The sequence below is a fragment of the Bos taurus genome, chromosome 3 (assembly GCF_002263795.3).
Source record: "Bos taurus isolate L1 Dominette 01449 registration number 42190680 breed Hereford chromosome 3, ARS-UCD2.0, whole genome shotgun sequence".
NCBI lineage: Eukaryota > Metazoa > Chordata > Mammalia > Artiodactyla > Bovidae > Bos > Bos taurus.
In genome coordinates, this window is record NC_037330.1 from 100993191 (window position 1) to 101016506 (window position 23316).

Sequence of the window (23316 nt, forward strand, 5' to 3'; positions counted from 1 at the left end):
GTAATATAGAAAAAGCACCTAATAAAATCCAACATTTATTACTACTAAAAACATTAAAATTCTCAACAAACTAGGAATAGAAGGGAACTTTCCCACATGATAAAGGGCATCTCTCTTACAACTGCCTTTATACTTAATGGTAAAAGAGTGAATGTTTTCTTCCTGACATCAAGAACAAGGCAGGGACTTTCCTGGTTATACAGTGCTTAAGACTCTGAGCTTCCACTGCAAAAGGTTCAATCCCTGGTTGGGGAACTAAGATCCCACATGCCACCTGGTGGGGCAAAAAAAATTAAAAGTTAAAATTTTTTAAAAAATTAAAGAACAAGGCAAAGCTGTTTACTTTTACCTCTTCTGTTTCAGTATCAAACTGTTGATTTTAGCCAGTACAATAAGACACTTAACAGCACTCAGATTAACGATACTCAGATTAGAAAGGAAGAAGCAAAACTCTGATGACTTGATTGTCTATGTAGAAAATCCTATAGAACCTACAAAAAACTTTGAGAACTAATAATAAGTTTAACAATGTTTCAGGATATAAGATTAATATACAAAAATCAATAGTATTTCAATAAAGCAGCAATGACAGTCAGAAGTTGAAATTTTTTAAGTTATCATTATAATAACATCTTGAAGTTCAAAAGGGAGGGGATATATGTATACCTATCGCTGATTCATGTTGATGTTTGGCAGAAACCAACAAAATTCTGTAAAGCAATTATCCTTCAATTAAAAAATAAATAAATTTTTAAAAATTAAAAAATAAAACAAGAGAAAGGCTAAAATTTTAAAAACAATTGTAATAAGACTGGCAAGGATGTAGAGCAACTGAAGCTCTCATACATTGCAGGTTGGAACATAAGTTAAACCACTTTGGTAAACCATTTGTCAGTTTCTTAGAAAGTTAAATAGACACCTGCACACATGATCCTGCCATTCCACTCATAGGTATTAACCAAAGGAAATGAAAGCATATATCCATACAAAGAATTCAACATGAGTGTCATAACAGCTTTATTTTTTAACCCCAACCTGGAAATGATCCATATATCCATGAGTAGATTGAATGGATAAAAACTGAAACAACCATACAGTGGAATACTACTCAGTAATGAAAAGGAACAAACTACTGATACATACTACATCATGGAAGAATCAAAATAATTACACTAAGTGAAAGAAGCCAGACTAAAGGAAAAATGGTGCATACGTATTATTCTATTTAAATAAAATTCTAGCAGTGCCACACCATGGTGACAGAAAAATCAGCAGTTTTCTGGGAGTGGGGTCTGGTATAGGCTAGGATGGAAGGGAAGAAAGGATTAGCAAGGGTCACAAGGAAACTTTGGGGGCAGTAGATATATCATGAGTAATGGGTTAAGTCAAAATCATGTATTACTTAATAGGAGGCAATAAGAATTCAGTATCACTTCTCTTGCTGCTGCTACTGCTGCTAAGTCGCTTTAGTCGTGTCCGACTCTGTGCAACCCCGTAGACGGCAGCCCACCAGGCTCCCCGTCCCTGGGATTCTCCAGGCAAGAACACTGGAGTGGGTTGCCATTTCCTTCTCCAATGCATGAAAGTGAAAAGTGAAAGTGAAGTCACTCAGTCATGTCCGACTCTTAGCGACCTCATGGACTGCAGCCTACCAGCCTCCTCCGTCCATGGGATTTTCCAGGCAGGAGTACTGGAGTGGGGTGCCATTGCCTTCTCACTTCTCTTACATTACACCAAAAATGCAAACCTGCATCTAATCATGAGGAAACATCAGTCATATCCAAACTGAAGGTCATTCTGTAAGATAACTAATCTGCAAAAATGTCAAGGCCATGAGTGTCAAGGGAAGACTCAGGAATTTTTCCAAATTGTCAAAGGCTGAAGAGACATGACAAATGTAACACACGATCTTGTATAAAATCTTTACACATGTTTATACAAGATCACGTGTTGCATTTAGTTTGTCATATCTTCTTAGGTGGTAAAATATCAATATAAATTTCCTGATCTTGATGGTTCTGTTGCAGGTAAGTAGAAGAGTGTCCTTGTTTGCCAGGAATAGACTGCAGAGCTCAGGAATGAGTTCAGGGTATCAAATCAGTTACTTTCAAGTGGTTTGGGGTGAGGACATGGAGAAAAGATGATGCTTGAAGTACTATAGAAACTTCTCTTTGAGTTTGAAATTATTTCAAAATAAAAGGAAACATTTTGATAAAACATTGTGTTTGCAAAGGTGTAGAGTGGGAGTGTAGATTGGTAATCCTTTGTGTAGGGCAATTTGGCCCTACACGTCTATCAAATGTCTATCATAATTACAATGTATATATGCTTTGACCCAGCTGTTTCACTTCAGAGATTTTATTTTACAAATATATTTGTGAAATGATGTTTGTACAAAGTTATTCACTACAACCTTATTTGCGATTGCAAAATATTTGAAACATTCTAAATAGCCATCAATAGAAGACTGATTAAATATATTACTTTAGCACCAAATCTCATATGGAATTCCAAAATTTGAAAAGCTTTGAAAATCCATTCTTTTTTCTAAGTTGAAAGCAAAACCTGGCCTCAGCTGACAAGAGGCGTTAGTTGTTTCTCAACATTCTTACCAGTCACAGACATCTCTGCTATTCACAAATAAAATGTTTGCTTTTTTTTTTAAGATGTTTGTTATTTTGTCAGTTTGAGTTTAATTATTCTGTAAAAATGTCCAGAAAATTGAAGATACTCCTGTGGATAAAAATCAGTAGAAAAGGAACCATGTGACATCAATAGCACAGAAAATAGAGTTAGTGAAAAAATTGATCAGGTGTTTCTATAAGACATCTTCAGTTCAGTTTCAGTTCAGTCGCTCAGTTGTGTCCGACTCTTTGCGACCCCATGAATCGCAGCATGCCAGGCCTCCCTGTCCATCACAAACACCCAGAGTTCACTCAGACTCACGTCCGTTGAGTCAGTGATGCCATCCAGCCATCTCATCCTCTGTCGTCCCCTTCTCCTCCTGCCCCCCAATCCCTCCCAGCATCAGAGTCTTTTCCAATGAGTCAACTCTTCGCATGAGGTGGCCAAAGTACTGGAGTTTCAGCTTCAGCATCATTCCCTCCAAAGAAATCCCAGGGCTGATCTCCTTCAGAATGGACTGGTTGGATCCTTGCAGTCCAAGGGACTCTCAAGAGTCTTCTCCAACACCACAGTTCAGAAGCATCAATTCTTCGGCACTCAGCCTTCTTCACAGTCCAACTCTCACATCCATACATGACCACAGGAAAAACCATAGCCTTGACTAGACAGACCTTTCTTGGCAAAGTAATGTCTCTGTTTTTGAATATGCTATCTAGGTTGGTCATAACTTTCCTTCCAAGGAGTAAGCGTCTTTTAATGTCATGGCTGCAATCACCATCTGCAGTGATTTTGGAGCCTAAAAATATAAAGTCTGACACTGTTTCGACTGTTTCCCCATCTATTTCCCATGAAGTGATGGGACCGGATGCCATGATCTTTGTTTTCTGAATGTTGAGCTTTAAGCCAACTTTTTCACTCTCCTCTTTCACTTTCCTCAAGAGGCTCTTTAGTTCCTCTTCACTTTCTGCCATAAGGGTGGTGTCATCTGCATATCTGAGGTTATTGCTATTTCTCCTGGCAGTCTTGATTCCAGCTTGTGCTTCTTCCAGTTGAAAGAGCAAAGTGTGGGAATTAACACCACATATGACTTGAACTGGGCTTCCTGGGTGGCTCAGTGGTAAAAAAAAAAAAAAAAAAAAAAAATTCCACTTGCCAATGCAGGAGATGCAGTCAGTCCCTAGGTTGGGAAGATCCCCTGAAGAAGGAAATGGCAACCCACTCTAGTATTCTTGCCTGGGAAATCCCATGGACAGAGGAGCCTGGTGGGCTACAGTCCATGGGGTCACAAAAAATCGGACACAACTGAGCTCAGTACAGCAGCAGCATGACTTGAAGTAATAGAAAGACAAAGTGTTGAAGTTTTACAGGGACAATGATCAGAACTAAAGAAGAACAGAAAATTTTCTGAGGACAAAAAATGAAGATATTGACATTACCATGATTGAAAGGATTCAACAACGAAACAGTATGAATATGCCACTGATTGGTTTGTTGTTCATGAAACAAGCTAGATTATTCCATGAAGGACTGAAGCTTTACGGTAAGTTTAGGGTATCAGAAGATTGGCTGCAGAAATTTCAGAAGCATTGCAGTATAAAATATCTGTACAACTATGATGAAAAAACTTATTTTCATGAAGTTGATGAAAACTATATTGACAATTTGTTATGGTAATTTTTAATGAAAACCTTAGTCTTGAACAAGTATACACTGCTGATGAAATAGCTCTGTTCTGTTTTCTTAAAAAAAATTAACAGTGATTGATGAGCAAACGAGATTTTAAGGACTCTAAACACAGGGTGAAAGTTCTGGGATGTGCCAGATAAAGCTAGAAAAAGTCAACGTCCATAGTGTTTCAAAAGTTATTCAGAGAATTCCCTAGCAGTCCAGTGGTTAGGACTCTGCTTTCACTACCATGGACCTAGGTTCGATCTCTGGTCAGGGAACTAGTATCCTGCAAGCTGTGCAGTAAAACAACAAAAAAAAGAGTTGTTCACAATTTATTTGTTAGTATGTAAACAAAAAAACATGAGTAATCAAAGAGATCATTTCTATCAGGCTTAATAATCTGTACCAATGACATGAACTCATTGTACTAGAAGCTGGAATGGAAGAAAACTGTATACTCGTTCCTAGACCACTATTTCACACACACACCTCATGAACTTCTTATAACCAAGAAATTTTACTCCCAATGAAGAACAAATATAAATATTTATTTATTTTCATACTATATACTTGAAACAGGTAACTCTCAAGTCTTCCTAAAGGAGTTATTATAGAAACTTGATCAAGTATACCTTAATTATGCTATTTACACAGTTGCTGATACTTGGAACAATTGATAAATATTTTGCAGAGACTCTCACTTTGAAAGTGCACTTGTATATAAAGATAGTGAAGGGTTTTGTGTCACTAATGTAGTCTCATTACTTACATTAAAAGTTAATAGGCTAAAAGTCTAAGTAAGTCAGAACCTTGCTACTCAATGTATGATCCGTGGATAAGCAGCATCAGCATGACCTGGAAACTTGTTAGAAATGCAAATTCTGAATCTGAATCTGAATCTCTATGAATATAGCCCAAGAATCTTATCCTTTAACAAATTCTTCACATGATTTTTAACCTACTAAGATTGTAGAAGTGTTGAGTTAGAACAAGCTGACATCAAAAAATATATAGACTATTTTAAGTTATATACCTATTGTACATTCCTTGCAATGTAGAAGAATTGTTAAAATAGTGTTATCCCAAGTAAGCATGAGGCTAGGAATAATGACAATTATGAAATGTAACAGATGAAAAAAAATGTCCATAGACAGTATGGGGGAAATGTATGAGCAGTTAATTGGCCTTGAATAACATGCATTTATCAGTGAAAAAGGATTATAGCTGCTTACTTAATTGAAAAAGACTGCTTATGTAGAAATCTGTATTAATCAGACACATTATCCTAGAAGTACTCCTTTTTTAAGGTCATCTATTGTAGTTGTTTCATCATTAAAGAATCTCTTTCCAGGCCCATCATTAAATTCCCAAGTCTGATCTTTGGTGACAGTAATAGCAATGCAGATGAAGCCTTTTGTCCAAAAGCCTCAAGAAACCAGATAGAAGAAGTATTTACTTATGCATATGTTTAGAAGCGTAGCTTGGTTTGAGGTTTTATTGAGTATTTTCCTTAGAAGTAAAGAGTCCCAAGTATTTAGTCTATATCACACTATTTCATCCATCAGTTTATTACTGTATCAAAAAAATACAATACTAACTTTGCTATTTATCCTACCTAGCATGAATATTCATACTTTTACTGAACAAATAATAATGTGTTTAATTATAGGATGCTGCCCCAGACCCATTGTGAGTATTATATATAACTTTTGTACAAACTATCTTTATATAATAAGCTCCAAATGCATTCATAACCTAAGAGTTTTAAAGAAGCAGTTATGGACCTGTACATCCATAAATGGGATATTATGCAGTCATGTAAAAGAACAAACATTTCTTTATGTACTGATGTAGAATAATTTCCAAGATACACTAATATGTGAGGGGGGAATGACATGCAAATTTGTATATACTATGCTAAAGGATGGTGTGATCACTGACCTAGAGCCAGACATCCTGGAATGTGAAGTCAAGTGGGCCTTAGAAAGCATCACTACGAACAAAGCTAGTGGAGGTGATGGAATTCCAGTTGAGCTATTTCAAATCCTGAAAGATGATGCTGTGAAAGTGCTGCACTCAATATGCCAGCACATTTGGAAAACTCAGCAGTGGCCACAGGACTGGGAAAGGTCAGTTTTCATTCCAATCCCAAAGAAAGGCAATGCCAAAGAATGCTCAAACTACCGCACAATTGCACTCATCTCACATGCTGGTAAATGCTCAAAATTCTGAAAGCCAGGCTTCAGCAATATGTGAACCATGAACTTCCAGATGTTCAAGCTGGTTTTAGAAAAGGCAGAGGAACCAGAGATCAAATTGCCAACATCCACTGGATCATGGGAAAAGCAAGAGAGTTCCAGAAAAACATCTATTTCTGCTTTATTGAGTATGCCAAAGCCTTTGACTGTGTGGATCACAATAAACCGTGGAAAATTCTTCAAGAGATGGGAATACCAGACCACCTGACCTGCCTCTTGAGAAATCTGTATGCAGGTCAGGAAGCAGCAGTTAGAACTGGACATGGAACAACAGACTGGTTCCAAGTAGGAAAAGGAGTACGCCAAGGCTGTATATTGTCACCCTGCTTATTTAACTTCTATGCAGAGTACATCATGAGAAACGCTGGACTGGAAGAAACACAAGCTGGAATCAAGATTGCCGGGAGAAATAGCAATAACCTCAGATATGCATATGACACCACCCTTATGGCAGAAAGTGAAGAGGAACTAAAAGCCTCTTGATGAAAGTGAAAGAGGAGAGTGAAAAAGTTGGCTTAAAGCTCAGTGTTCAGAAAACGAAGATCATGGCATCCGGTCCCATCACTTCATGGGAAATAGATGGGGAAACAGTGGAAACAGTGTCAGACTTTATTTTTTGGGCAGATGGTGATTGCAGCCATGACATTAAAAGACGCTTACTCCTTGGAAGGAAAGTTATGACCAACCTAGATAGCATATTCAAAAGCAGAGATGTTACTTTGCCAACAAAAGTCTGTCTAGTCAAGGCTATGGTTTTTCCAGTGGTCATGTATGGATGTGAGAGTTGGACTGTGAAGAAAGCTGAGCACCGAAGAATTGATGCTTTTGAACTGTGGTGTTGGAGAAGACTCTTGAGAGTCCCTTGGACTGCAAGGAGATCCAACCAGTCCATCCTAAAGGAGATCAGCCCTAGGTGTTCATTTGAAGGACTGCTGCTGAAGGTGAAACTCCAATACTTTGGCCACTTCATGTGAAGAGTTGACTCATTGGAAAAGACTGATGCTGGGAGGGATTGGGGGCAAGAGGAAAAGGGGACAACAGAGGATGAGATGGCTGGATGGCATCACCGACTCGATGGACCTGAGTTTGAGTGAACTCCGGGAGTTGGTGATGGACAGGGAGGCCTGGCGTGCTGTGATTCATGGGGTCACAAAGAGTCAGACACATCTGAGTGACTGAACTGAACTGAACATACATGTCTAGAATAGGCAAGTTAATAAAGACAAAAAATAGAAGTTTCCTGGGCTAAAGGGAGAGATGATGGTGAATTACTGCTTAATGGGTACAGAGTTTCTGTTTAGGATGATAAAAAACTTTTGGAAATATATGGTGCTGCTATTTACACAATGAATGATATTCCACAATGTTGAATGTGATTAACAGTACTCAATTGTATACTTAAAATGGTTAAGATAGAAAGTTTTAGTATATATATTTTTACCACAATTAATAGGTAAAGGAATTAATAAAGAGGCAGTGTTAAAGCAAGCAAATGACCCTAAGTACAAACATTGAACTGTACTGGGCTTCATTTTTATCCTGGTACTTTTAGGTACATATTTAATTCTTCTGTGACTTGAGCTTCTACACTTTACCTTTCCATATGAAAATGAAATGAAAGTCACTCAGTCATGTCATATTTTGAACTAAAAACAGAGGCCAGGGCTTAAACAAAGCACACATATGAAGTGTTGTCAACACTCTCACCCCCACTTTCCATACCCTGTAGACTACCAAAGTAGCTGCACTAAAAGCAGGAAGAGTCTAGAAAAGATATTCTCCCAGGAAAGCATGTGTACCAGCTGAGCTAATTTGTTATTTTCATCTTTAAAACTGTTTCTTAACCACAGTCTGATTCCTTCACCAACAACATAGTAAAGGATAGAGAAAGGTATACCATGTTAACACATACCAAGAAAAACCTGGGATGCCTGTATTAAACAAAGACTTCAGTAAATGGAAAATTTTCAGGGATAAAGAGGGGCATTACACAGTGATAAAGGAGTCAGTTATCCAAAAAGTCATAGTTATCTTTAATGTATATGCATCTAACAACAAAGCATCAAAATATGTGAGGGGAAAACCACTAGAACTGCAAGGAGAAATGGACAAATCCACTGTTACATTCATTCAGAGAGTTCACAGTACCTCTTGTCAATAATTGATACATCCAGCAGGCAAAAAAATCAATGTTATACTTGAACAAGCCATTAATTAACTGAATCTATTAACATTTATAAAATACTTTATCAAACTACAATATAATACATTCTTTTCAAGCTCACATGGAATGTTCACCAAGATAGACCACATTCTGAACCATAAAACACACCTCAGTAAATTTAGAAGAACAGAAATCATACAAAGTATGCTTTCAGATCATACTTTAAGCTAGAAATTATTAACAGAAGGATAACTGGAAAATTCTCAAAAATATGGAGTTTAAACACACTTCTAAGTAACATATGGATCAAAGATGAACTCTCAGGAATTTTTTAATATTTTTAACTAAATGAAAGTTTAAAACTAAAAAAAAAAAAAATGAACTAATCAGAAATGTAGGATGCAATGAAAGCAGTGTTTGGAGGGAAATTTTACAGCATTAAATACATATGTTAGAAAAGAGGTAATATTGCAAATATTCCCTCACACCTGTTAGAATGGCTGTTATCAAAAAGACAAAAGATGTGGAGTACACTGTTGGTGAGAATGTAAATTGGTACCACAACTATGGAAAACAGGATGGATGTTTCTCAAAAAATTTTAAAAATAGAACTACCATGTACAGTATGTACCATGTATGGTATATGGTACAGTAATCAAATAGTGTGGTATTGGCAGAAGAATAAGCAAATAGGTCCATGGAACAAAATAGAGAGCTCAGAAATAGTCTCTCACAAATACAGTCAACTGGTCTTTGACAAAGGAGCAAAGGATAGTATTTTCAGCAAATGGTACTAGAAGAACTGTACATCCACATTTTAAAAAATGAATATAGACACATTGACCTTATACCTTTCATGGAAATGAATTCAGATGTATCATAGACATAAATATAAAACACAAAATTATAAAACTTCTAGAAGATAACACAGGAGAAAGACTAGATGACCTTGTGTTTGACAGTAACTTTTTTTGACCACACTGTGTTCCCTGATCAGGGATCAAACCTGGGCTGCCTGCAGTAGAAACACAGAGTCCTAACCACTGGACCTCCGGAGAATTCCCAGAAATAGCTTTTTAGATACAACACCAAAATTAGATACAGTCGATGAAAAAAACATTGGTAAGTAAGACTTCATTAAAATTTAAAACTTATGTGAAAAACATTGAAAAGACAAGCCACAGCCTGGGAGAAAATATTTGCAAAACAGTATCTACTAAAGAACTTGTATCCCAAATACACAAATAACTCTTAAAACTCGACATTATTGTTGAGAAAACAACTGAATCTTAAAATGCACTAAAGACCTGAACTGATGCCTTACCAGATAAGATATATAGATGTCAAACAAGCAGTAAGAAGATACTCACCATGACATGTCATATTCAGTTCATTTCAGTTCAGTCACTCAGTCGTGTCCGACTCTTTGCGACTCCATGAACCGCAGCACGCCAGGCCTCCCTGTCCATCACCAAGTCCTGGAGTTCACCCAAACCCATGTCCACTGAACTGGTGATTCCATCCAACCATCTCATCCTCTGTCGTCCCCTTCTCCTCATGCCCTCAAATCTTTCCCAGCATCAGGGTCTTTTCCAATGAATCAGCTCTTCGCATCAGGTGGCAAAAGCATTGGAGTTTCAGCTTCAACATCAGTCCTTCCAATGAACACCCAGGACTGATCTCCTTTAGGATGGACTGGAAATACAAATTAAAACAAAAATTAGATACCACTATATACCTATTAGAATGGCTAAAATCCAAAACACACCACCAAACACTAGTGCGGATGTGGAGCAGCAGAGACTCCTTCATTCCTGGTGGGAATGCCAAAGGTTCAGCCACTTTGGAAGACAGTTTGTCAGTTTTTTACAAAGCTACACATAGTCTAACCATATGATCCAGTAATCTTGTTCCTAGTTATTTGCCCAAATAAGTTGAAAACTTACACAACTGTCTACACAAAAACCAGCACGCAAATGTTTATAGCCCCTTAATTTGTAATTGCCTAAAAGTGGAAGCAAACAGGATATCCTGCAGCTGGTGAATGGATATACAAGCTGAGGTAGATCCATACAATGGCATATTATTTACCAACGTAAAGAAATGAAGTGCCCTTCAATAAGTGGTGCTGGGGAACTAGACAGCTACATATGAAAGAACGAAATTAGAACATTCTCTAACTGTACACAAAAATAAACTCAAAATGTATTAAAGACCTAAATATAAGACCAGAGACCATAAAACTCAAAACATAGGCAGAACACTTTAACACAAATCATAGCAGTGTTTTTTTTAATCTGCATCCTAAATCAAAGGAAAATAAAAAGTAAACAAGTGGGACCTAGTTAAAAGCTTTTGCACAGCAAAGAAAATCATTGGCAAAATGAAAAGACAACCTACTGAATGAGAGGAAGTACTAGCAGATAGAGTGACCAATAGGGAATTAAATCCAAAATATACATTTCATATGAACTAACATAAAAAAAAAAAACTTGATTTTTAAAATGGGCAGAAAACGTGGATAGACATTTTTCCAAAGAAGTACAGATGGTCAACAGGCAGATAAAAAGATGCTCAATATCATTAATCATCAGTTCAGTTCAGTCGCTCAGTCATGTCTGACTCTTCGCGACCCCATGAATCGCAGCACGCCAGGCCTCCCTGTCCATCACCAACTCCCAGAGTTCACCCAAACTTATGTCCATTGAGTCAGTGATGCCATCCAACCACCTCATCCTCTGTCATCCCCTTCTCCTCCTGCCCCCAATCCCTCCCAGCATCAGAGTCTTTTCCAATGAGTCAACTCTTCACGTGAGGTGGCCAAAGTACTGGAGTTTCAGCTTCAGCATCATTCCCTCCAAAGAAATCCCAGGGCTGATCTCCTTCAGAATGGACTGGTTGGATCCTTGCAGTCCAAGGGACTCTCAAGAGTCTTCTCCAACACCACAGTTCAAAAGCATCAATTCTTCGGCGCTCAGCCTTCTTCATAGTCCAACTCTCACATCCATACATGACCACTGGAAAAACCACAGCCTTGACTAGACAGACCTTTCTTGGCAAACTAATATCTCTGTTTTTGAATATGCTATCTAGGTTGGTCATAACTTTCCTTCCAAGGAGTAAGCGTCTTTTAATGTCATGGCTGCAATCACCATCTGCAGTGATTTTGGAGCCCAAAAAAATAAAGTCTAACACTGTTTCCACTGTTTCCCCATCTATTTCCCATGAAGTGATGGGACCGGATGCCATGATCTTCGTTTTCTGAATGTTGAGCTTTAAGCCAACTTTTTCACTCTCCTCTTTCACTTTCATCAAGAGGCTTTTTAGTTCCTCTTCACTTTCTGCCATAAGGGTGGTGTCATTTGCATATCTGAGGTTATTGCTATTTCTCCCGGCAATCTTGATTCCAGCTTGTGTTTCTTCCAGTCCAGCGTTTCTCATGATGTACTCTGCATAGAAGTTAAATAAGCAGGGTGATAATATACAGCCTTGACGTACTCCTTTTCCTATCGGGAACCAGTCTGTTGTTCGGTGTCCAGTTCTAACTGTATGAGGTATCACCTCACACCTGTCAGAATGATTATCATCAAAAAGAATGCAAATAACAACTGTTGGTGTGGACGTAGAGAAAAGGGAACCCTTGTACACTGTTGGTGGGAATGTATATTGATGCAGCCACTGTGAAAAATGATATGGAGGTTTCTCAGAAAATTAGAACTACGATATGACCCAGCAGTTCCACTCCTTGGTATATAGCCAAAAAATGGAAAACGTGAAATGAAAAAGATACATGTACCCCAGTGTTCATGACAGCATTATTTACAGTAGATAATAAATAGAACCAACCTAAGTGTCCCATCAAGAAATGAATGGGTAAAGAAGAGATGGTATAAATATATAATCAAATACTGCTCAGTCACAAAAAAGAAGAAATTTTTGCCATTTACAGCAACATAGATGGAATCGAAGGATATTCTGCTAAGTAAATCAAGTCAGAGAAAGACAAATATTGTATGATATCACTTATATGTGGAATCTAAAAAATACAACAAACTATTGAATATAACAAAAAAGAAACAGACTCACAGAGTATGAGAGCAAACTTGTTACCAGCGCGGGGAGGTAAGGTGGGGAGGAGGGTCTGGATGGGGGAAGGAGTCTAAGAGGTACAAACTGCTATGTATAAAATAAGGAAGCTACAAGGATACATTATAGGAATATAGCTAGTATTTTATAAACTATAAATGAGTATAACCTTAGAAAGTGTGAATCACTATCTTGTATACCTGAAATGTATATAATATTGTACATCAACTGAAACTAAATTAAAAAAAAAGAGCTACCAAGCTATAAATAGACATTTAATGAAACAAGTGTATTTTGCTTCCTGAAGGAAGCCAGTCTGTAAAGGTTACATACTATTCCAAACCTGCGACATTGTGGAAAAGTTAACACTATAATGGCAGTAAAAAGATGAGTAGTTTCAGAAGGAAAGAGAAGAGGGATGAACGGGGAGCACAGGAGATTTTTACAGCAATGAGTCTATTCTATATGACATAGTAATGGCAAACCCATGATACTATGCGTTGGTCAAAACCCATAGGATTGCATAACACAGTGGACCCTTATGTTAACTGTGGACTTCAGTTAATAGCAATGTATCAGTGTTCGTTCAATGTAAGATGTTAGTAATAAGGGAAACTGAAAGGGGAAAGAGGGGGATATGTGAGAACTCTCTGTCTTATCTGCTCAATTTTCTGTATACCTAAAACCACTTTAAAAAACATAAAGTCAGGGTTTCCTTGGCTGTCCAGTGGTTAGGACTCTGCTCTCGCTACTGAGGGCCTGGGTTTGATCCCTGGTTGAGGAACTAAGGTCCCACCAAAAAAAAAAAAAAAGTCTATTAAATGTCTTAATTGATTTTAAAGAGGATAGAAGGAAAAAAGGTGATCTCTCAATCCTGACACCCAAAGATAACTACTACCGCTAAGACAGTGTTGTAAAAATCCCCGGATATATTCTATTCATTTATATGCATGCACACACATACTACCTGTACACAAATTGTTTATAATTCCCTCCACGACCTTAAAAGGTTATTGTTTCTATTTTATAGATGAAGTAACTGGTCTGGTACTGGCTGAACTAGGTTCATTTCCCAATGTATTTTACTCCAAAGCCTGTACACTCTTAGCACTGCACCTCTTTGTAAGACATAAGACCTACTTTTTCTTCTCTCTTTATTTCACATTTTACCCCTTCAGAAGATACACCAATCTCTCATATACCCTACTGCCTTTACCTTATATGGTACTCATGGCATTCCTGCAACGTATTCCATAACTCTGTGCACTCATACTTGCCTACTGGATAAGAAGTGGTAGCCCAGCTCCAGGGAACTGTACTGAGAAGCAGACCTTGGGACTGGAATACTTTCTTGGCAATAATGTGGCTTCCTTCTCCTGTATAAGTAGCTCTCAAAATTCAGGTGTTAGAAAAAGTTATTTCTGGGACCTAAAGATCCTGAGGGGAAAAAAGGGTAAGGGGTCAAGGCCGATGAAAAGGTGGAGAGCAGTGAATTTGCATGGGTGCCTGGGGAAGGAAGGAGCCTCCAGTGGGTTCAGTGGAGACAAAGCTTGACCACCCCGACCATTCGGAAGCATTCCGTGCATTGACACCAGCCAGTTCAACCAGCACCTGTTGTGATCAGCTGACTGTTCAGGGAAGCTTTAAAGAAGATCTTGTCCCTGCCCCTTCTCTTGGCACCTGTAGGGGACACTCTGAGGCTCCGAACAATCCTGGAAGCAATACAGAAGCACATCCATTCTTCCTCCCTCATCTTCAAACTGGCCCAAGATGCATTCAAGATTGCTGCTCCCACGGACAGTAGTACAGATGGCACCCTGCTCAACGTGGCCTTGGAGCTGGGGCTACAGGTATGGAGGAGGAGTGGGCCATCCCCACTTTAAACTTCTGGCCTAGTGACAGGGAGTTAAGATCCCATGAGGACTGGAGTGGGCATGGGCCAGGTCTGATTCTTTCTGTGTCCCCAGAACATAGCTTCTAGGCTAGTCACAAGGTCAGGACTCAATTTGGGGCTCTGTTTTGAAGTTAAGGCCAGTTAAGCAGTATAGCCTTAGGCTCCACAAGGTCCCCATCTTTTCCCTACCCACCCCCATTCCTCCAAGTCAAGGTGTGATAATAAGGGGTTTATTCATTACAGATCATCAGAGAAATCTTCTATCTGGTGGCAGGATGGGGCAGAAATTAAACAAACCCATCTGTACTTCTCAGGGGAGAGATGGTTGTTTAAGGCACAAATAAATACACATACATAAATGAATGGCAAGGAGGAGGGAGAGGTTATAGCAGTTATGCTAAGTCCGCTGGGAATGCCACTTTTTTTCGCCCAGGTGATGAGGATGACCTTATCAACCCTCAACTGGAGGCGCCGGGAGATGGTGCGGTGGTTGGTAACCTGTGCCACAGAAGTGGGTGAGTCTCCCAGCTCCCTGTGCCCCCAGGGGAAAGGATTCCTAGGCCCTACTCTTGGGACAGGACAGTGAATCCTTAGAGCTCTCATATTCCATTATTGATGGCCTAGGAAAGGATGAGGCTGCTGGTAGGAGAAGATGGCCCTGTTCAGCCTGACCAAGGTCTTCCCTCACTGCTTGGATTGTACCCTGAGGGCAAGCAGCACTCTGATCCTCTGCTAGAAACATTCTAAAAGAATGAATTTTCAGCCACCAGTACTCAAGTGCAGCCTTAGGAGGTAGTTGGCCCAGTTGTTTAGTCCCAGTCCCTGTCCATGCTTCTGAGAAATCCCAAACAACTTGGAGGCTCGAGACCCCATCTAGTGCCCAAAGCCCCAGCACAAAACTCTGCGCTGAGAGGCTTCACTTCAGCTAGAAAACCCAGGGGCAGATCTGAGACTCCTGCCTTGGAGCAGGCAAACCACAGGCTCTGTTGCTTCATCCTTGTGAGGGGCTAAGAGCACCTGCAGAAACTTTCAAGCCTCTGACCTGGGGGAAAGAAGGGATGGGAAGAGACCTCAAATGGGGTCTGGCCACCGGGGTTGCCCCCCTAGCCCTGGTTACTGCAGATCATCTCAGGGCTGCTGAGGAGGGAGAGCTTGTCCCTGCTGGCCAAGTTCTCACCCCTAATGGTAATCTGAGTAGACCTGGATCAGGACCGGGAGGCCCATGGCTGAGCACAGGCTCTCCTTGACAGGTGTGCGGGCCCTGGTGAGCATCTTGCAGAGCTGGTACACACTCTTCACCCCCACCGAGGCTACCAGTATTGTAGCTGCCACAGCCGTCTCCCACACCACCATCCTGCGCCTCAGTCTTGACTATCCACAGCGGGAGGAGCTGGCCAGCTGTGCTCGCACCCTGGCCCTGCAGTGCGCTATGAAGGATCCGCAGAGCTGTGCCCTGTCGGCCCTTACCCTCTGTGAGAAGGACCACATCGCCTTCGAAGCAGCCTATCAGATCGCCATCGATGCTGCGGCTGGCGGCATGACTCACTCACAGCTGTTCACCATCGCCCGCTACATGGAGCTCCGTGGCTACCCGCTACGTGCCTTCAAGCTGGCCTCACTGGCCATGAGCCATCTCAACCTGGCCTACAACCAGGACACCCACCCGGCCATCAACGATGTGCTCTGGGCCTGCGCCCTCAGCCACTCCCTGGGCAAGAATGAGCTGGCGGCCCCTGATCCCCCTGGTGGTGAAGAGCGTGCACTGCGCCACAGTGCTTTCAGACATCCTTCGGCGCTGCACGGTGACTGCTCCTGGACTGGCCGGCATCCCAGGCCGCCGCAGCTCAGGAAAGCTCATGTCCACCGACAAGGCTCCCCTGCGCCAGCTGCTGGATGCCACCATCAATGCCTACATTAACACCACACACTCGCGCCTGACGCATATCAGCCCTCGCCACTATGGAGAGTTCATTGAGTTTCTGAGCAAGGCCCGGGAGACCTTCCTGCTGCCTCAGGATGGCCACCTTCAGTTTGCCCAGTTCATCGACAACCTCAAACAGATCTACAAAGGCAAGAAGAAGCTGATGCTGCTGGTGCGAGAGCGCTTCGGCTGAGAAAGCAGACAGCTTGCTGCCAGGGCAGCCTGGGCTCCAGGTACCATCAGGTCAGGCCACGGACACAAGCATTTGTCCACCCTGAGAGGACTCTGAGCACCTGTGGCTGAAGCCAGAGGACCACAGGGCTAAGCATGGGGAGAGTCCAGCTGTAGCCAGCATGCTTCCCTGGGCAGGGTTCTTACAACAGCCCACTGTTCCTGGAGGAGCAGGGTCCTGCAGACCAGTCAGCACCCACAACATGCCACCTCAGGCCCTTGTATCCTGCGTGTCCCGGGCATTGCCCCTCTCTCCCTTGGCAAACACAGAACACTGTTCCGTCTCAGGGATTGCGTAACCAGAGAAACAGAAGCGTTTATGGTACTGTAAATACTATAGTCTGTGTGTTGCCAATTATGTTGTAAAGTTGTAACTATTTATAATTCTGGTTCTAATTTGATGGGTACTTGTAGCTGTGGGTGGGAAGATAGGCTTGTTTTCTGAGGAGATTCACAACCATTTCTCAGGTTTCCCTTGCAGAGTATATTCTGTTGGCAGTGGAAGATTGGGGATGGCAGGGAGAAAAATGGCCAGTTAAGAGGAAATCTCAAGTCTAGTCTATGCAGAAACCCCAGCCTGCAGAAGGGCATTCATAGCCCAGTGATGGGTGAGGAGGCCCAGTCTGGACTTAGACTTTCACCTCATGAAGCCATGAGGACACGGAAGCTGTTGCTCCTGCCTCACACAGCCTCTCTAGGAGTCTGACGAGTTTCTGAGAAACAGGTGAAGGTGAATGTCTGGGAGGCCACTGAGCTCATAATGTTCATCCGCTCTGGACACCGTTGTCTTAGTGTCTGGTCTCATCTCTAAGTGTGCGTAGAGACCTGAATGACTAAATATGTGTGTCTGTGTGCATAGGTATATCTGTGCATGCCTGTATGTGCACATATATATTTATGTGCATGTGTCAGGTCTGTGTGCTGGACGGTGGGTTTCCGTGTGAGGGTACGCGCATATGTGAGCACACTGTAGTACGTATCTGTGTGTCTGTTGCTGTTTGCTGGTGCATGTTTAGTCTGTGTGTATCTGGCCACACATGAACGCACGTGTGTAAATCTGTTTGGTCTGTATCTGTCTCTGTGAGTAACTGTGGTATTTCCACATGTACGTTTGTCTGTGAATTCATGTTCTAGGATCTGCCGGAATGTGTCCTCTTCTTTTGCCAGATCTCTCATCCCCATTCCTCTGTTCTCTCGCACCAGCTAAACATGTTCCCCATCTCTGTGGCTCCTGTACTCATCACTGTCACCCAACAAGCTTCTGAGCACTAAGCTCCCTCTGCCCTGAGTGGCTCCTTCAGCGCCACATTTTCTCTGCTTCCCTGCACCGCTTTCTCCCCTGCCTTTCTACCTCAAGCTTCCTCTGCCCGCTTCTGCTACAGTCCCATGGGCCACTGATTTGGAGGCTGCAGCTGGAATGCATTTGGCCTTGCCCTGACTAGCTTCTAGCCAGGTGGACAGCCCCTCTGTTAGCTCTGGCTGACCTGCAGTGTGTCATGTTCCTGCTACCTTCCTGCCCCTCTCCTCGCCTGGAATTGTAGGAGATGGCGCAGGCATTCAAGAAGAGTCATTTAGATGCCAGTGTCTTGGTGTTTCCTGTTTCCTGTCTTAGTTCCCGAGTAGGGGTGGGGTGTGATAGGGAAGGGGTGGTATAGCTAGAGTGTGAACTAAAGACCTGTCTGCTTTATTTGCTTTCTCTGACAAACTGTGTCACTTTTTTTTTCCTCCACACTGACCAATAATTTGTATTTGCTGTTTGTGGCTACTGAAGTCTTACTGTTCCGTCATGGGCCGTACAACCTCTCAGCCTGATAGGTTGGTTAAAAAAACAAAAGACACCACTCCCATTTCTGTATCACAATTGCCGTTTTTTAGCAAGTATGTGACTCACAGTGCTTTTCTATGAATAAAACCACGGATCACAGAAAAGATCATTTTTCTAAAATCAGAAATTGTGTTTTTTTCAATAAATGGGGGCCCTTCTCTGTATTCTCTATCACCCTGGCTGGGACAGGGAGCTGGTTAGGCCTATAGCACAGAGGGTTCCTAGCACTCTAATAAGATGTGGAATAACAAATGAAGAATTTCCTACCACACCAGACCGCTTCCACGAGCTCACAGGCACATCCAGGGCCGGACCCCAGAAAGTAGGTACCATTATGATGAGCAGAACATCAAGATACTGAGAAAATCAGAGGGTATACACAGAAAAGAAGCCTATTGGTGTCAGAAGCCTTCTCAGCTCCGTGATGCATGTCTAAGCAACTCAGCCGATCTTTATGCCCTCTACCCAACTTTTCGGGTCAAAGCTGAAGGCCCTCTCAGCTTCTTCCTGCTGACCTAGACCCCATCTTCCTCAACAGGGCTTTCTGAATATTCTAACCATTTCTGTGTCCCTCTCTGATCTATACACTCTTCCTCCCCAGACACAAAGCCCTGGCTTCACATGCTGTAGGGACCCCATTTCCCTGTACATGTCACAGCTCCCACTCCTAGGAAGATCTATGCAACCCCATGTGGCTCTGGGGCTTGGAGATCTGAGAGAACGTTGGTGTCAGGGCCCTGACATGAAGTCCAACAGTGCCTAGGCACTGGATATGTGAGCTCCAAGGACTTGTGGGAGAGGATGCAAGAAGCAGCCCAGGGAAGGAAGAGGCTAAGAAGGAATGGAGGATAAGGGCACAGATCTTTCACAAACAAAACCACATGCAAGACTGCAACTCTTGAACTTTTATTCTCCTGGAAACAATCATCTGTGTCAGAGGTACTTCAGGGAAAAGGGACATGCTCAATTCTGTCGAAGCAGGCGAGAGTGTTTGTGCACGGCATCCACAAAGGCTCCCACATGTTCCGGGTCCATGTCAGGGTAAAGTCCATGGCCCAGGTTGGCAATGTAGCGCTGTGGCCCAAAGTCATTCAGCATCTGCTGCACCAGCTTCCCAATCTCCTCCTAGGGGAGCAACAGGGCACTGGCTACAGGGGGGCCAGCACGCCTCTGTCCTCCCGGTACATAATAGTGACACACACATGGAGGCACTCAGTGTTACTCAGTCATTCAAAAAACTACTGGATCCCTAGCATGGACCAGGCACTAAGAAGGGCCCAATGAACGAAATCAATGAAAAGAAACTCCTGCCTTCCTAGAGTCCATGTTGTGAATGGAGTAGAAGGGAGAACCGATGATGAAAACACACACATAGTAATAAACACAACCACATCCAGAACCATGAGAGTGCAGACAAAGTCACCAACACACACACAAGAACCTGGTTGTTACCTCAGATGCATACAGGGCACAGGGGTCCAGGTTGCCCCTGCAGGGTCACCGTCTTTCCCACGCGTTTCCCTGGAAGCAGAGTCAGGGCCCTGTTCTGGTGACGGCACATAGTGTAACTGTCCCCTGCTCCACCTCACCTTCCATCACTCACCGGCTTTCTCAGGGGCCACTGTCCAGTCAAGCCCAACCACCTCGTAGCCAGCCTGGGGCCAGCTCCTCCAGGGGCAAAATGTCCATCCTTAGCAAAGATGATCTGGGGGAAAGGGCAAATCTCAGGCTGCAGACAGCTTTGCTCTGCTGGCTCTTAATAATATACCTCAGTCATACTTCTGCTGCCCTCTAGTGGTCACTTAGTTCCATGCAGGACTTAACCTGATAGCTCCACTGGCCCACCCCCATCCTTACCATGGGCCACTGGTGCCAGGCCTGCCTCCTGCAGCCGGCCTTCACTCGCTTGGACACATCACGGATGTAGGGCAGTGCCAAACTTACTGAAGAGTTTGTGGGCCAAGATGCCCTGCATGGGACTCAAAGAGCTGCAATGCCTACAATTACAGGGTGATGAAATAAATGAAATACATAACATACAAAGAGGAGGCACACGTAGAATATGCCTCAATTTCCCCAAGTGACTTCATCCCTGAGATTGCCTAAGCCTATAAACCTAGTTCCCAGTCAAAAAGTTTTGCCTTCTCCAGATCCCAGTGCTAGCTTTGTCTTTGAACAGAGCAACTAAGCCCCCCTGCCAGTATCTGGGCTTAGCTGCTCCAGCCAGATCACTGGCAGGTCAAGCCTCTTTTATGCCTGGCATTAAGATACCTAGCTTCTCAGGTATAAGGAACTGTATTGTTTCTGGTCCTTAAGATTAAGCCCCAGGCTATGTCTCTCCCTCAGGTCTTACCTGGGCACCAGCAGCCACTTGTCCCACCAGATAAGGGACAAGAGCATCAGTGAGGATGCGAAGCAGCTGGTGACTGGCTTGTGGTCTCTGGTAAGCCAGCGCTTGGCTGAGACATGGTGCTTGAGCCGCCACCCTCAACCATGTATGTCATCAGAGTCCACTGCAAAAAGGCAAAAGCCAGATTGATCCTTCCTTCCTTGGTCTTCACCCAGACCTGCCAAAGTAACTTCTCCAAGCCCAAAGTCCCTGCCTGGTCCATATTACCCGGGGCACCAGCAAAGCCAATCAGTGGCACACGCCAGCCAGCCGCTGTCGAGTGAGGGTGATGGCCTGGAACCACATAGCCCAGGACTCAGAGGCCACTGTTGCTGGATCCTGGAGGCGCTCTAAGTCCCGCTCTTCTCTTAATGGTTCTGGGAAGCTGGGCCCTTTGCCAGGCACCATGGTCACCTCCATGCCCAGTGCCTGGCAGGGGAGAAAACATCTGGGTTCCCAACCTGTAACTCCTGGAGAATGAGATCTGTTCAACCCATGCCAGGAAGGAGGAAAAGGAGAATGAAACAGCCAAGCTCCATCTCCTCCAGCCTGTTTTTCCCTCTGCCCCATAAGGGTAAGTGCTTTTCTTGAGCCTTGACTGTCCTTTCTGTTTTACACATTTGTGAGTCAGATCTGAGCAGGTACCTGGGGTACGACAAGGATGTCGGAGAAGATGATGGCAGCATCCAGAGGGAAGCGACGCAGTGGCTATAGGGAACAGAAGACAGATTGCTAGGTGGCCTGCGGAGAACATAAATCCCTCCTCTTTGTCGACCCCTCACCTGCAGGGTAAGTTCACAGCAGGCTTCTGGGAGCGACAGGTGCTGAAAAAGTCCTGGGCAGCCCGAGTTTCCCTAAACTCTGCAGACAGAAAAGGTAAGGCAGGGCTCAGCCTTGGGGAACCTCCAAGAGCCCTTCTCTGCCCCTCCAAAACTTTTCACTCTCCAGAGTTTTACCTAGACTCCGAGGCCCTGACCCTGACCTGGTAAGTAGCGTCCTGCCTGCCGCATGCACCAAACAGGAGTGTAGTCTGTTTCTTCTCCCCACGCTGCTCGCAGGAAGGTGTCATTCTTAAGCTCCGGAAAACCCTGAGGTCTGGGGATCAGGAGGAGGGAAGGGTAGGTCTCAGTAAACTAGGCTGGGGGTTGGGCAGGGCTCGAGTTCTAAAGCCGGAGACAGTCCATTTAGCAGAGCTATCTGCCTTCTCCAGACCAGCTACCAAGCTGCGCCTCCCCGCCGATTCCGCCCTCTCTCTGCCTATCAGGTGGTGTACAGGACTAGAAGGGCCGGTGCTGGGGCCTTTACCCTACGCATAGTCCCAGTTTCCCCAGGCTCAAAGCCACTGGAAGGACTAGGAGAGCGCGGGTGAGGAGACGAAAACTCACTTAGGAGAATTGGTGAGGGGAGGGATGTCTCTGGAACAAGGGTATCCATGGGCTAGTTCCGGGCTGGAAGGTTTTGGGGCTGAAAAATCTCCAGACGGGGACGGATAGTCATGGGGGGATCAGAGATGAAAGCCCGAAATGGGATCTTAGTTGAGGATTAGAAAGTCCAGGGGGCGTCTCCTAAATTAAGGTCTGGGGTACGCAGTCCAGCTAGGTAGTCCCTGGGGTGAATATTTTAAGAATCCATGGTTGGAGGATTGGAATCCCAGCGACTTGGGTTCTCCGGCTGGGGAAGAAGGGTATAGGAACAGATTCCTAGGCTGGAAGATTCGGGTCAGAAGCCCCTATGACCACACTGCGTGGTGATCCAGGAACTCACCTAGACTCTTTCGCCTCCATGATAAGCTGTCCGTAAACGCGAGCACAGTCCCCGTTATAGACTGAATCTGAGCCTGCCCTCTGCCCAGGCTCCGCCCCTTCCAGGGATGAGCCAGGGCAGTCGCCATATTGAAGGTCACATGATCAGACTCCCGCTACTGCTCCTGGGCTGCCCCAGCTGCTGCCGGTAGGACCCCACCCCTAGTCTCTTCACCGTAAATTCCGCTGTAGCGACGCAACAACAAACACACATCCACCCCACCCCCCAAAGAACTTTGCTGTAAGTACACTTCGCATGGTGTGAGGAGTTTGCTCTCCTCTGACGGCCTGGGAATCCCAGAAAACTCGGCCCAAGGCTCACTTTTCACTCCCACTGTCCACGATTCTAATAATTTTATGCCGGGCCCAACCAGCCACAACTGTGGTAGAACAAAGTTGTACAGGAAACTGAAAATAATTAAATATTTATATTACCTAGAAAGAGGCGGGCAC

General features: G+C 43.4%; 1 protein-coding gene and 1 pseudogene across 1 annotated transcript in view; one reads left to right on the top strand and one right to left on the bottom strand.

Annotated features, from left to right (window-relative positions):
- ZSWIM5 (zinc finger SWIM-type containing 5) overlaps positions 1–16841 on the top strand; it is a 158931-nt gene extending 142090 nt beyond the window's left edge. Inside the window, 4 exon segments of the mRNA XM_024990173.2 lie at positions 14488–14651; positions 15129–15210; positions 15946–16427; positions 16429–16841. Coding sequence (XP_024845941.1) covers positions 14488–14651; positions 15129–15210; positions 15946–16427; positions 16429–16809 — 1109 coding nt within the window. The 3' untranslated portion in view covers positions 16810–16841.
- Positions 16842–19562: 2721 nt separating this feature from the next.
- On the bottom strand, positions 19563–22857 carry LOC112446021 (uroporphyrinogen decarboxylase-like; annotated as a pseudogene).
- Positions 22858–23316: the final 459 nt, after the last annotated feature.